At 35.8% G+C, this 15,387-nt stretch overlaps 1 protein-coding gene across 6 annotated transcripts in view; it reads left to right on the top strand.

Annotated features, from left to right (window-relative positions):
* The window catches only part of NF1 (neurofibromin 1), a 249,354-nt gene that overhangs the window by 37,868 nt on the left and 196,099 nt on the right, over positions 1-15,387 (top strand). For all 6 annotated transcript variants that reach the window (XM_068531562.1, XM_068531559.1, XM_068531561.1 and 3 more), the window contains exons 2-3: positions 9,899-10,042; positions 11,795-11,878. In XM_068531562.1, coding sequence (XP_068387663.1) covers positions 9,899-10,042; positions 11,795-11,878 — 228 coding nt within the window. The remainder of the gene's footprint in view (positions 1-9,898; positions 10,043-11,794; positions 11,879-15,387) is intronic.

Raw genomic sequence — 15,387 nt, 5'->3', positions numbered from 1 at the left:
ACTGCTTTCAGTGCATCCCATAAGCTTTGATTTGTTGTGTTTTCATTTTCATTCGTCTCTAAGTATTTTCTAATGTCCCTTGTGAGTTCTTCTTTGAAACATTGGTTGTTTAAAAGTATAATGTTTAATTTCCACAGTTTTGTGAATTTTCCAGTTTTACTTTTGTTACTGATTTCCAACTTCATTCCATTGTGGTCAGAGAAGATACTTTGCATATTTATCTTTTAAAATCTATTGAGATGTTATTTGTGTTCTTACCTATGGTTTAACCTGTAAAATGTCCCATGTACACTTGAGAAGATTGTATATTCTATTGTTGGATGGAGTATTTTGTACATGTATATTAGGTCAAATTGTTTTATTGTGTTGTTTGAGTCCTCTGTTTCCTGACTTATCTTCTGTCTGGTTGTTTTCTCTGTTATTGTGAGTGGAATGTTGAAGTCTCCAACTATTATTGTAGAACTCTCTGTTTCTCCCTTCAATTCTGTCAGTTTTTGCTTCATGTGTTTTTTTTTTTTTTAATTGTGACCATGTCACATGAAGTTTTTTTTAAAAAAATAATTAATTAATTTTTGGCTGTGTTGGGTCTTTGTTGCTGCACGCAGGCTTTTTCTAGTTGCGGTGAGCAGGGGCTACTCTTCGTTGTGGTGTGTGGGCTTCTCATTGCGGTGGCTTCTCTTGTCGCGGAGCATGGGCTCTACGCACATGGGCTTCAGTAGTTGTGGCATGTGGGCTTCAGTAGTTGTGGCTCGCAGGCGCTCGAGTGCAGTCTCAGTAGTTGTGGCACATGGGCTTATTTCCTCTGTGGCATGTGGGATCCTCCTAGACCAGGGCTCAAACCTGTGTCCCCTGCATTAGCAAGCAGATTCTTAACCACTGTGCCACCAGGGAAGTCCCTGCTTCATGTATTTTGATGGTCTGTAATTAGCTATGTAAATGTTTATAATCTATCTTCTTGCTGTATTGAACCTTGTATTAATTTATGATGTCCTCCTTTGTCTCATAACTTTTTTTGATTTAAAGTCTATTTTGTCTTATATTAGTATAGCCTACTCTCTTTTGATTACTGTTTGCATAGAACATTTTTTTCCATTCCTTCTTCTTTAACCTGTTTGTGTCTTTGGATGTCGAGTGAGTCTCCTGTAGGCAACTTATAGTTGGGTCATGTGTTTTTATCCATTCTGCCAAATCTGTCTTTTGATTGGAGGGTTTAATCTAATTACATTTTAAGTAATTACTGATAAGAGGGGATTTACTGCTGTCATCATGCTATTTGTTTTCTATATGCCCTATAGCTTTTTTTGGTCCCTCATTTCCTACATTACTGTCTTCTTTTGTGTTTACTTTTTGTAGTGGAATGTTTAAATTCCTTTCTCATTTCCTTTTTGTATATTCTACAGCTATTTTCTTTGTGGTTACCAGAGGGATTACATTGAATGCCCTAATGTTATAACACTCTCACTTGAATTTATACTGCTTAACTCTGAGTTTTGACAAATACACACATTCATGTAATCCTCACCATGATCAAGATATAAGAAGTTTCATTACCCCCAAAATTCCCTCGTACCCCTTTGGCCAGGAGGGGAGGTGGTGGCAAATCCTGAGGGGACATCTGTTGTCTTGCAGGGGAGAGGCCTCTGAATTGTCTTCACACAGGCGTGGGGAATGCTTGCTCTTAGGAACAGTAATGGGCCACTTCTGTAGACTTTGACAGTTCAGGGCAATTTGGAGATAAAACATTTTGGGGAGCACCAACCCAGATGTTTCCATTACATGTGTCAGAGTCTTATTCTTTGCGAACCACAGCTCTCTGATCTTGGCGTAGCAGACCTGCCTTGTTTGGGAGTTTAACTTTTGGAGCCTAGCAACTCTGATAATTCTGGTTCTTGTCCTTAGGTTTCTTTGCCTTCCTGCTGGAGGAGAGGAGAGCATCTTTGTGTGCTTCCAGAGAGGCCTTCTGGCTTTCATACTTAGCTTCTAATTGGCAGTCAGCTTTCTGTTATCTTTTTTCACAGAGCTCAAATAGTTTAGTAATATTCTTCAAATTCAATTGTTTTTGAGGTTACTATTTCTCCTTCATTGCCAGCTTTAAATTCACATCTTAGCACCTGCTCCGTCTGCCCTGAGAGCCTAGTGCAGGATGTTCATTAAGGTGTTCCCTTGGGATGCACACCTGAGAGAAGGGAGGATTGCAGATGCAGAATTCATGGTACAATGCAGGCCCAGAATCAGGTTTGGCCAACCCCTGCCCTTTTGAGTTTCCCAGAATTGGGCTGAGGTATTCCGGCCTTTATATTGCCATATCAATTGGTCATTGGATGTGGGCTGCCCAGGAAGGGTTTCACCTGGGCAGGATCATTCTCTGCAGGTGAGGCGATCCCTAAGGTGCTGACTGACAGCTCTCCGGCAGTTAAGTCCTTACGTGAAGGGGGAGCTGAGCAGTGCCTCAGTGTCTACCAAAATTCCCCTGTATCCACTAGGAGCGACCAGTTTGTTTTTGTTTTTTTAGTTTCATTAACTCATGGATTTAAATATGTATATATTTAGCAAACTTGCCATTGACTTATAAGTATGGAAAGATGCACAAATGTATGTAAATATACAGCTCAATAAATGTTTGCCAAGTAAACACAGCAGTGTAACCCGTACAGAGATCAGGAAATAGAACAGTGCTAGCAATCCAGGAGCTCCTCTTTCCCTTCCTTTTCCTTCTGGTTATTACTTGCTCTTCCCAAGGGTCTCTGCTATCCTGACTTGAATTTAACATGTTTTTGAAATTTGTGTAACAATCATACAGTAAGGGATCTTTTGTTCTGACTTCTTTCACTCAGTATTATATTTATGAAATTAAGTTTATAGCTGTAAGTCATTTATTCCCATTGCTGTAGAGTTTTTCTTTGTTTGAATATACCATTTTTAAAAACCATTTCTGCTGTTGATAGACATTTGGAGTGTTTCCAGTTTTTGGAAATTACGAAAGCACTGCTATAAACATAGCTGAACATATCTTTTGGTGAACATATGTACACATTTCTCTTGGGTATATACTTAGTGAAGTTGCTAAGTACAGTTGGCCCTCTGTATCCGTGGGTTCCACACCTGTGGATTCAACCAATGCATATAAAAAATATTTGGGGAAAAAAAATTCCAGTAAGTTCCAAAAAGCAAAATTTGAATTTGCCAAGCAACTGGCAACTATTTACGTAGCATTTGCATTGTATTTAAAACTATTCATGGCATTTATATCCTATTACGTATTATAAGTAATCTAGAGATGATTTAAAGTATATGTAAGTATGTGCGTAGGTTATGTGCAAATATTATGCCATTTTATATAAGGGACTTGAGTATCACAAATTTTGGTATCCTCTGGGCTCCTGGAACCAATGTCCTGCAGATTTGGAGGGATGACTGTATGTATATGTTCCATTTTAGCAGATAATGTCAGTCTTCCAAAGTAATTACTGATTTACACTCCTACTTGTAATGTACAAAAGTTCCATTTGCTCTGATTTGCCCCTGTTTATTTAGGATGTTACCCTCCAGGCTGTACAATTAAGAACTGGGTGTATTTACTAGGGTCCCTCTCTCTTTAGCAGGTTCTGTACTCTAATCTTTGTCTTCTGCGGCTGTGAGATTTTGAAATTCTGTTCTGCTTTTCAGAAGCTTTTGGCTTAGCTTTTTTACCATTTTCCACCCAACTATGCATTTGAGACTCCCTCATGTCTTCAATTGTGTCACTCCAGCTCTCAGTGACAACCAGAATCTCTGATGGTTCCTCTTTCCCTCAACAGAGGTACTTTGCTTGGGAAAGGCAAAAAAAAAAGACTTTTTTTTTTTTTGTGTAGGGGGGGCCCAGATTCTGCAAATGCCCCAGGGCGGGAGGAAACAGCTGCAGAAGATCACCTTGCTTGCTTCTCCATAGTTCACCCTTTTTTGGAAACTTAGCCTCTCTAGTCCTCATTCCTTCAGTAGCTCTCTAAAATCTTGAAACAGTTGATTTTTGTATTTTTTCTTTTTTGTGTGTGTGTGAATTTGGGGGAGGGAGGTGTTGTTTTGCTGTGAATTACTCTACCTTGGAAGCAGAAGTATAGATTAAAACATATTTGATGTTTCGATAAATTAAAATTGTTGTCCTTAACAGTGTTCAAATTATTCCATTTCTGGTCAGTGGGAGCCTCCTCAAAATTTATTCCTGAGTCTTTTTGACTCGACCCTTTGATAGCTTTCTTTGGCAGCTTTCTTGCTATCTGGTATGACAATGTGTTCCGGGTTCATCATGTACCTTTTTGCCTCAGATGTGGAATCAGCCATTTTCTGAAGGCGTCCCAATTCCTTTTACCAGGAAATGGAATCTCAAGATCATTACTGCAGGGTTGGTCATTGTTTCTAGGCATTTTCAGCAAACAAAGGGGGAAAAATATATTTTATTTTCTTCATACAAGATAAAACTACATTAAGAATTGCTATAGATACTTCCAGTTCCAATTCAAGACTACAGGGTTTTTACTTTACTGTTCCTCTCCTGTACTGAGAGTCGCAGTTTTTAATGACACCAGTAGTGACAGAATTAAAATATCACCGAATCACTCATTTCCATGATCCCACAATACATACAGGATCAAGATTTATCTTCATATTTTTGTCCCTAGAGTATATTCCATTAGGAAGTGAACCTAATACGATTTAAAATAACTTAGAATAGTTCTTCTCTTTGTGACTATGCCATTAAAAATTTGGATACAAATTTCAGTTCATTTGTTTATTTTTGATTTCAATTTATTTTTTAGAATTTTAATTTAATTTTATATTTACATAAATTACATAATTTCAAAATAAAATCTATAAAAACCAGGGAATATAGATTCTATCCTCGACACCGCTCCTTTATTTTCTTTCACTTCCTAAAGGTAACCACTTAAAAGTTTTTAAGTTTCATCCTTCTGTTTTTGTATGTGTGAAGAGGTGTGTGTGTGTGTGTGTGTGTTTATTTCTCCTCCCACTTCTTAGATGAATGGTAGCATACTGTATACTCTTTTCTTCACCCTGTTTTTTTAACTTAAAGATATATCCTGGAGACTGTTCCATAGTTTGATGAATTTGGACTCATTTCTGTCATATTTTTTATGTTACATTTATATTTATACAAGTCTTTTATTTAAGTCATTTTTAATTGTGTGGTCTATGTTATTTGCTCTCCCAGCGTATTTTTTGGTATTTCAGAAGGTTTTTGTATTAGGGTTCAGTCAGGGAAGCTGATTGTGTAATGTGGGAAGGGACTTATTATGGAAATTAGACCATATACAATTTTGAGAGGACTCACGGGGTGAAGATCTAGAAGGGGGAATTGGAGGATCAGAGAAGGAGTCACTAGTCAGATCCTCTAAATCAGTGGCAATGGGTAGACAAGTTGGAGCTTTTAGGGAAATCTGAGAAGCCAACTATGTCCAGCCACTGAAGTGGGACTGTGAAGGAGAAGCTTAAAGAGAGCCATGTGGGAAACTCTTGCTGTGTTTAGTTACCCCCTCTGTAGAGGTTTTCACCTAAGCATCTGGTGGTGGGCTTGTGCCACTGCTCACCCAGCACAAACCAGCAGTTTGTATTTTTGTTCTGTTGGTTACTTTTATATTGATGCCTTTGTATAGTACTCTACTTTCCTCCCTTTCTTGGGAGGGGAAGTTGTTATATAGTGGTTTTCTTCTGTAAGCAATATTGAAACAGCTAGTAACTTATTCTCATCTCCTCAGCCAGCATTTGGTTTAAAATAATACCCTTTTACTCTTAGTACCATAAGGTAATCAGGAAACATCCTACTTTTTGTATACTCTCACTACCCTCTCCCCATTTTTGATAATTGTACTGTATCTATACTGTCATTACACATAGCAATTACATAGTGTGTTTTTTCTCTTACTATCATCATTTATTCTCAGTTCTTTTAATAAATGTGTATTTAATGGTCCTTCGTAATGTGGATGTGTCTCCTGTTATTTTGGTTGACTGAAGTATATTCTCTAGTAGATTCCTCAGGAAAGGCTTACGGGAACAATATTTCCTGGGTTCTTGCAGTTCAGAACAGTTTGATTGTCACCATTGTACTTGGGAGTCAGTTTGCCTGCATATAAAATCCTTGGTTTACTTTATCTTCTCTTGAGAATATTAAAATGTTATTTCATTTTCTATTAGCATATAGTATTGTCAAAGTCTGATGACAGTCTAATTTTTGTTTTTTTGTGTAAGTGGCTTTCTCTTTCTGCCTGAATGTTCAAAGGATTTTTTTTTTTTTTCTTGTTCACAGAAGGTCAATAGTTGTACAAAAATATGCCCTGGTATTGGTCATTCTGGGTCAGTTTTTCCAGGTATGCGGTATGCCCTTTAAATATATAGTTTCAAGTGCTTTTGAAAAATTTCAGCAACGTTTTCTTGAATTCTAGTTTCTAATATTCATTCTACTCCATTGATTTGATTTCCTTCTTTGAGGACTCCTATTATACATATGTTGGATCTTGTTTGCCTGTCTGTCACTTCATTGCAAATCCCATCTCATTTTTCTTTTCTTTTCTTTTTTTTTTTATATTAGAATTTTCCTCCTATTTACCTTCTTTTTCTCTTAAAGCATTATATATATATATATATATATTTTAAATAAATTTATTTTATTTATTTATTTCTGGCTGCATTGGGTCTTCATTGCTGTGCGCGGGCTTTCTCTAGTTGCAGGCAAGCGGGGGCTATTCTTCGCTGCCGTGCACGGGCTTCTCATTGTGGTGGCTTCTCTTGTTGCAGAGCATGGGTTCTAGGTGTGCAGGCTTCAGTAGTTGTGGTACGTGGGCTCAGTAGTTGTGGCTCGCGGGCTCTAGAGCGCAGGCTCAGTAGTTGTGGCGCACGGGCTTAGTTGATCCGCGGCATGTGAGATCTTCCCGGACCAGGACTTGAACCCATGTCCCCTGCATTGGCAGGTAGATTCTTAACCACTGTGCCACCAGGGAAACCCTATATTTTGTTTTATTCACTCTTTAATATCTTCTGGTTAGTCTTCACTTCTGAAATGATTTTTCTTTTTTTTTCTAATTCTTTCCTGAGTTTTGTCAACTTATTTCTATTTGTAATTCTAATTTGTTATTTCATATCTTTAGTCATTTAAAAAATTTCTCTTGGCTCATTTTGAATTAATAATTTACAGTTTCATCTGTTGGTGAACATATCTTTTTGGCATGTTTTCATTTTCTGTTGCAATGTTATTCTGTCTCTTCTTTTTTCTCAAAATAACTTCACATATGATTTGACTACAGTGTTTTCTGTTGCTCATTTTTATGTGAAATTAGTTTTCCTGAATTGGTAGGAGAGAAATGTGGGCCAGGATAATTTCTATCTTCATGGCTGTGGAGCTCTTCTATTGCTTTCATGAAATTAAATGAATACGTCATCTCATTCTTTGTGAGCTCTCTTGGCTTCCTTCCTCTTTTCCACCTTTATCTGGATCTTTTTCTTTTGCCCTGTTGTTCTTGTTTCAGTCTGGAGTGAATCTCAGCAATTTCTTCTCAGCATGGGCTTCATCCTTGAAGGGAGTGTTTCTTTAGCTGGTTAGTTTAGAACTGTGCTGTCCAGTGGGTACAATGTCTACTTAAATTTAAGTAAAATAAATTAAAATAAAATTAAACATTTGATTCATCATTTGCATTAGCCACATAACAAGTGCTTAATAGCCATATATGGCTAGTGGCTACTGTAATAAACACTGTTGGTATAGTGTAATATCCTAACCACAGAAAGTTCTGTTAGACAGTGATGGTTTAAAGTGTGCTTTCTTCTTTTCAGACTTTATTGTAGACCTTTTGCACACATGTGCCAATTGCCATGTGTACAAAAACCCCTGTATTTTAGCTAAGCTTCTAAACTTGTCCTGCTGTAATTTTCATTGAGGATGTAATGCAGTTTGGGGATTTTCCTTGTCAGATCCATCAAACATTCTGCTTCCCTCTGCTCTCTCTTGCACAGATGCTTATACCACACCAGTTTTGTAGCTGTAAGTGGTTTGTTCTTATTTGCTGCTTGTATTTTGGTTATTGTGGGGTGCCTTGTCCCCTAATTTTGATGTAGATATGGTCCATGGGTTTTGCGATTCTAGCTTCTTTGCTATTTTATGAGGGGTTGTATTAGTCAGGGTTCTCTAAAGAAACAGAACCAATACAGGGGAGATAGAAAGGTCTGAAGGCCTGAGAACCAGGAACACTAAGGGCAGGAGATCAATGTCTCAGCTTAAGTAGTTAAGCAAAAGGGACCAATTCTTCCTCCTTCTGCCTTTTTTATTCTATTCAGGCCCTCAGTGGATTGGCTGATGCCCACCCACATTGGAGGGGGTGCAAACTGCTTTACAGAGTCCACCTATTCAAATGCTAATTTCATCTGGAAACACCCTCAGAGACACACCCAGAAATAGTGTTTAGCCAAATATCTGTGTGCTCTATGATCCAATCAAGTTGACATGTAAAATGAACCCTCACAGAGGGATTTGGGGAGATTCACAAGCTACATTGCAGCCACTGCCATCTTCTCTCTCTCTCTCTTTTTAAGGATATTAACAATTCTTAATTTTCTTAATATCAAATGTAAAAGATCTTATGGGTATTTATTTGCATTTTTTAACAGTTTATTTTTTTAGAGCAGTTTTAGGGTCACAGAAAAATTGAGTGGAAGGTGAAGAGTTTTCCCATATGCCCTGTGCCTCCACACATGCACAGACTCCCTTATTATCAGCATCTCCCACTAGAGTGGTACACTGGTTACAATTGATGAACCCACATTGACATGTCATAATCACCCAAAGTCCACAGTTTACATTACAGTTTCCTCTTGGTGCAGGCACTGCCATCTTCTACAATCCTCTTTTTTTGGTCTTTCAGATTTTTTTCTCTCCATAATCTTGTAACATGTAATTCTGTAGCCTCTGTTCTGCCCTATCTTCTAAACCTTAAACATGCTTCTCCTCTTTTATTTAGTATTTCTTTACCATCAAATTAGTCACATTATCAACTGACTAAGCAAACTTGGGCATGCTGCTTGGTCTCTTTCCACCTTTTGTTGCACCATTTTAAAAATGAGGAAGCTGGACTCAGGTTTGTTTCTTCACGGAGGAACCTCATCAGTGTTCTCTGTTAGTGTTAGCAGGATCTAATATTTAAACAGTAAATATATTCGTGATGCTTTCAGTATAGAATGCTGCTCTTAAACAGGGTAGAGATGAACTTCCTGGTAGTGCGACTTAGTTCATTCTCAGATAAATATAGGTAAATATAAATATAATATCTCCCTTAAAAGATATTTTTTTCCATGAGATTTATCTCTTTGTTGTTCTGTTACTCCCTCAGCTGTGTACCTGAGGGTGATTATCTTACCTGAATCAGTCTTACTATGTATATTCCAGGCTTTACAGCTTGTTTTCTTTTCTGCACAGTCTGCCGTTATTTGCCATTATTGACTAGAGGTCTAAGGCATAGATTTTCTTGGTCTGTTGTTCTTTTAATGCTTGAGTTCAATATATAAAGGAAAAGATTGCATTTTATTGCAGACATTTTTCTCTGAAATAATTTTTAGCTACAAGGAAGTAGCTCTATTTCTGAGTCATCATTCTGTCTTACATAGTGCTGGGTAAAGATTTAATTTTGTAGATAGAGATTTATGACTTCTAGAAAGAAAGCTGCAAAAAGTTGAAATTTCTAAAGAATTTTAGATTTGCTATAAATTCCTTTATATATTGAAAATTGGAGCTTGAGATACAAATATAGGTAATTGTGGTTGATAAAATTTTCCTAATATCTCATGATTTTCAATGAGAAATAGAGTTCTCGGTAGTCATTTTAAAATGTAAGCTAACATTTTTTTTTTTTTTCCTCAGCTTCCAATAAAAACAGGACAGCAGAACACACATACCAAAGTCAGTACCGAACACAACAAGGAATGTCTTATCAATATTTCCAAATACAAGTTTTCTTTGGTTATAAGCGGTCTCACCACTATCTTAAAGAATGTTAACAATATGGTGAGTGTTTGCATTACTGTTTTACGGGAGAATTTGGTTTGTTTTTGATTTTAAAATTTGGAACAGCATATTTTGAAGTATGTAAAGTCATTTTCTGTGGACTCTGGACATAAACATCTTAATTTATGGATGAGCACAGGTAACCTTTTAACTTTCTTTTTAGATTTTAATTCTTTTTCTTAGATACTTGTCTTATTTGTGACCCTATCTACTGTTCCATTTTTCTGGAATTACGATTTCATACAGATTTTGTCATATTTAAATTGACCATAGTAATCTATTAAAATCTTTTCCTTAGCTTCTCATTTGAATGTTTACATATCAGATTGTCCCAGTCCTAAGTAGATGGTAAATAAAATATGACTTTGTAGTCCTAAAATGTGAGATTGCTTTTGTGAAGATGCTGTTTTATTTCCTTCGTCCTGTAACCTGTGACAGATTCCATGGTAGAGAACCTGTGTTGAAACAGTTTTCCTCAAATACCTATTTCATCAAGTATTTCCACTGTCAAAAGCTCATAATTGCCTCTTTTTTTCCTGTTTTATAAAATCTGTTTACATTCCCTAGACTTAAAGGTACTCCAACTATTTTCTCTCTGTACCTTTGAACATATTATTTCTCCTCTTGCTGTCAGGTGATTCTTTCCTCTGTGTCAATTTCTATCTAAAATCTCCTTCATACTCAGTTCAGAACAACTGATCTGGATATTTCTTCATTAACTCCAAACTGCTCTGCTTGTTTTGAGCACTTATAACCACAATTTATACTGTTTGCATTGAGCAGTGAAACTGATTTCTGGTTGTAGATTGTGAAAATCAGTACCATTTTCATAGTCACATCATCTTTGGTGTGTTTTCTTTTTAAAAAGTTGATTGGAAGATACCCCGGGCTTACAAAATTGGTAAACTGGAGGAGTGGGCAATCATATTTTCTCTTTATGGAAAAAAATTAAGATTTTCTGAAAAAAGGACCTTTTATAAATATGTAAAGTAACTTACAGAAATACATTTAAGATTTTATGGAACTCTTCTGTTGCATAGTGTGTGGGTCATACTGATAGGATTTTACTTTTATAGATAAGTGGCCATATTCTCAGATTGAAGATGTTTTAGTATTTGGACCCTTCTTTTAAAAACAAAAACAGTATTGAGATATTGGCATTCATTTAGTGCTTATTGAGTAAACTGAATTGTGGAAACCATAGTCTGCTGTTAATAGTGTAGTATTTGATTTAAAGATAGTGAGTGCTTAAAACTCGCTTTAATTGGTGTTACAGCATTTTGTTGCTGTAAGAGTTAGGCTTTGATTATTTTGTGGCATCAAAGTGTGGTTAAATGTTCAGTTCAAGATTCTGGTAAAGATCTGTATGTGTATCTAAATCCTACATATTTTTTTCTATATTGTTCAAATCTAAATTTTACTTAAAAAATAACAGAACATGGGATTTTCCTAATGTTACCATCTCTTTAATGCTGTTTGTTTCAAAGTACATTTACTACATATTTTTAAAGTATAAACCAGAGTATCTTTTACTGTGGCAGGCTGATGGCAGATTGTTTGCCTGAGAATTTATTTTGTGTGAGCATTAGGATAAAATCAGAAATAATAGATTTAATTATACTATGATCTGGGAGATACAATGATTTATCTATTGATTTTCTTGATCCTTAGTCCCTCACTTTTCAGATGTGTGCTGATTTGTAGTGGAGAGTAATAACCAACTTTTAGTGTTCTGAATATCTTTTCTTTTAGAGAATATTTGGAGAAGCTGCTGAAAAAAATTTATATCTCTCTCAGTTGATTATATTGGATACACTGGAAAAATGTCTTGCTGGGGTGAGTAAATCTATTCTTGAATAGGCAGGTTTTGTGCCTTCAGTTTTGAGAATGATCTGATGTACTGAAGCACAGGTGTGGACAAGAAGAGGCATGGACTTTCTGTCTAAGACGTACGAAAATGAATTTTGTTAACAGAGCTGACTGGGTAGCATAGAGAAGTTTTCAAGAAAAAATTATATTCTCATCTTTTGTAAATTAAATAGATATTAAGATTACTTATAAAGTGTTAAGCTTGAGTTACATCTCTCTCTCTCAGGTTTTCTAGAAAAAATTTTGTGGAAAAGTTACTATTTCATTTAACTAATTTCTCCAGTTGGTTAGGCCTGTGGCATTGCTTAGCTGTCAAAGAATGTGATGTTAAAGACCAAGAGAATCTTGTTTCCCCCTGTGTGAATCTGATTTTATATTTTACTTTTCAAATCTATGTAAAAGAGAACTTAAAAAATTAAAACTGTTACTATTACTGTGATAGATCCTACCTTAAGAACACTTGTTATGTAAATATGAACATATAAAATAGATATGTGGAGGAGTAGTTGAGTACAAAACAGTTGTTTCTCATGTTTCCTCTAAATAGTTATCTCAGAGTTTTCAACCATGACTTAATTAGAAATTTTTCAAGAATGTTTCTGGTTACTTATTTATTTGGCTGCATCGGGTCTTAGTTGCAGCATGCGGGATCTTTCGTTGCAGTGCGCGGGCTCTTCATTGCGGCGTGCGGCCTTCTCTAGTTGTCGCAGGCGGGCTTCTCTCTGGTTGTTGCACACAGGCTTCTCTCTAGTTGTGGTGCGTGGGCTCCAGTGTGCGCGGTCTCAGTAGTTGCGGCGTGCAGGCTCAGTATTTGTGGTGCATCAGCTTAGTTGCCCCTCAGCATGTGGGATCTTAGTTCCCCGACCAGGGATTGAACCTGCATCTCCTGCATTGGAAGGTGGATTCTTAACCACTGGACCACCAGGGAAGTCCCCAGGAATGTTTCTGTTGTATAAAGCATAGTGCTTCTATACTTCAGTAGCTTTAATTCTTCCTGGAAAATGGTAGGAGTTTACATAAATATATAAATTTAATACCTCCATTTTAAAGATCTGTCTATTCAATATGTATTGGGGTTAACTTATTTCTTCTGAGATTATAATCTCTCTTCCTTTGACCCATCTTTTGCTTTTATTCAGAATTGCTTCTCTCTTCCACATATGTTATAATTGTTCTTTTTAGTAAAACTAGATGGGAAGGGACTCTGACATATGAGGACTGATCAATTGAGAACAGAGAGAACAGTCAAAGTGTTTAAAGAAGGGGTAGCGTTGGGAGTTGGAAAAAGGGTAGGGTAGGGAATTGGAAAAAATAATTACATTCACACAATGATGTATCCTTAGGGAAGAGAAGTATAATATTTAAGACTATAGGCCACAAAACCTAAGCATAATGTTTTAAATTCTTTTATTGACCCTTGTCCACATTCCAAAATTGTGCGACAGTGCTTATAAATTTTTTTCTTAAATTGAGGACGAGCTAGTTCTGTTTTAGCTTTGTGCTATGTATTAATTTGTGATGGGCTGTTCATTTGTAAAATAGAGTGAAAGAGCAAAAAAGCTGTTAAATAGGATGATGGAATTTTGAAGGTGGACAATTTTTCAACTTCTCTTGAATCAATTCTTTGTAGTGGTCTTATTACTTTGATTGTAGATGCCAATATATCAGTGACACCTGTGTTTGAATGGGGGCAGGCTGGTTTATTGCCTCTTCAGTTCTACATCTTTTCTCCATTAACATTTATAATTGAGAGGTAGTGGTAAAGGTATTTTGGATAATGATCACTGATATCATTGATCCCTGTTTAATTTGATACTCTTTGGAGATAGCCTAATTGAAGCCCTACTAAGTGGGCATGGTACAGCTTTTATAATACATAAAATATATATTAGCTTGCTCTGCTCTATTGAAAATGTATAAATTTTTAAATTAAATTTATAATTAAAAATAATACTATTCATATTATTGAACAGCTGTGTTTTTCTGGATTGCCTTCAATGACTTTATGGTTGTGTCCTGATTTTCCTTTTTACTTATTTATTTTATTTTTTATTAAAAATTTTTTTTTACAGTAGGTCCTTGCTGGTTATTGATTTTCCTTTTTAGATCAAAGTAAGTTGAGACAGTTTAAGAACTGAGCCCTATAGTACATATTTATCATATTAGTAGTTGAACTAGCTAAATGAAAGTGAACAAATACTTATCAATATCATGATTAAAACCAAAATTTTGTGAGTAAAATTTTGTAGAATTTGAGGAATCTTAAGTATTTTTGATCCTGTATATATGACCATTATTCAAAAGATTGAACACTTCTATAATTTTTATTTGTATATTAATTGGAGTTGGTTTCAACACCTGCATTGTCTGGTTAGCCTATAAATTAAGAAAGAGCATTGTAACTCAAATTTTGCAGGTTTTTGTGATATCTGTTTATTTACTGTCCAAATATTTCAATGTATTTGCATCTGAAAGCTTTTGGAATGCAATTACAGATTTGATCATAGCACACTTACAAAAATTTGTTCTTTGTCATCATGCTTGGTATTATCAGAATTGTCATTCATATAAGGATACTAAAGCCGTTAGGTAAAATACTGATGTGGAACAGTCTATTTTCAACTAAGGGTAGCTTATCCATTGGCTGTTTTGTTAATTGTAGAGATTTATTTTACGAAGTAGAAACCTCAGTGTTAACACCAAAGTTATCAAACTTGGTGTCATTAACAGAGAGACCACCTGGCATTATGTACTTCGGATGTGATGTAATACGAACTGTAGTGAATTTTACCTAGTGTTTAACTTGAATCTAATCAGACTGTTATATTTAGATTCCAGCTTAACAGAAAATATAACAACTAGGAGAACAAGTTTCACCACTAAGACATAATCAGGTCAATAATATACAACATTTTGTAAGGCAACTGGTCTATTTTCTTAAAAAAAGTTAATGTTATGGAAAATAAAAATGATCTATATGGTGTGTAAGGGGGAAATAGTTTTAGGATAAAGAGACTAAAGGAATGTTACAATCATGCTGCAATCTGTGAACCTTTTTTGGATCCTGGTTGAATAAAACAAGAACAGCTATGAAAGACATTTAGGGGGCAGTTGGGGAAATTTTGATACGGTTTGGGTATTAGCTGATCTAAGGGAATTTTTTATTTCTCCTTGGTGTGATGATTGCATTGAAGTTATATTGGAGAATTTTCTTATATTTTAGAGATGCCGAAGTAAGTTAGTAATGAAGTAATGATGTTTGTAATTTACTTTGAAGTGGTTAAACCAAAACAAAATTATTTGTAATAAGTAATATCTACCTGTTTTGGTCAGTCTGCCCAAAGGTAGATGTGATTGCTCACCCAGGAATTAATTTGGACGTTGAGACAGATGACGCAGTGCACTCACCAGTGAATATGAGTAAAGTTTATTTAGGACTCACAATAAGCTAGGGATTCCCAGGAAGGGAAGGGCTT

Source organism: Eschrichtius robustus, chromosome 20 (assembly GCF_028021215.1).
Source record: "Eschrichtius robustus isolate mEscRob2 chromosome 20, mEscRob2.pri, whole genome shotgun sequence".
NCBI lineage: Eukaryota > Metazoa > Chordata > Mammalia > Artiodactyla > Eschrichtiidae > Eschrichtius > Eschrichtius robustus.
This window is presented reverse-complemented; position numbering and strand designations above follow the sequence as displayed.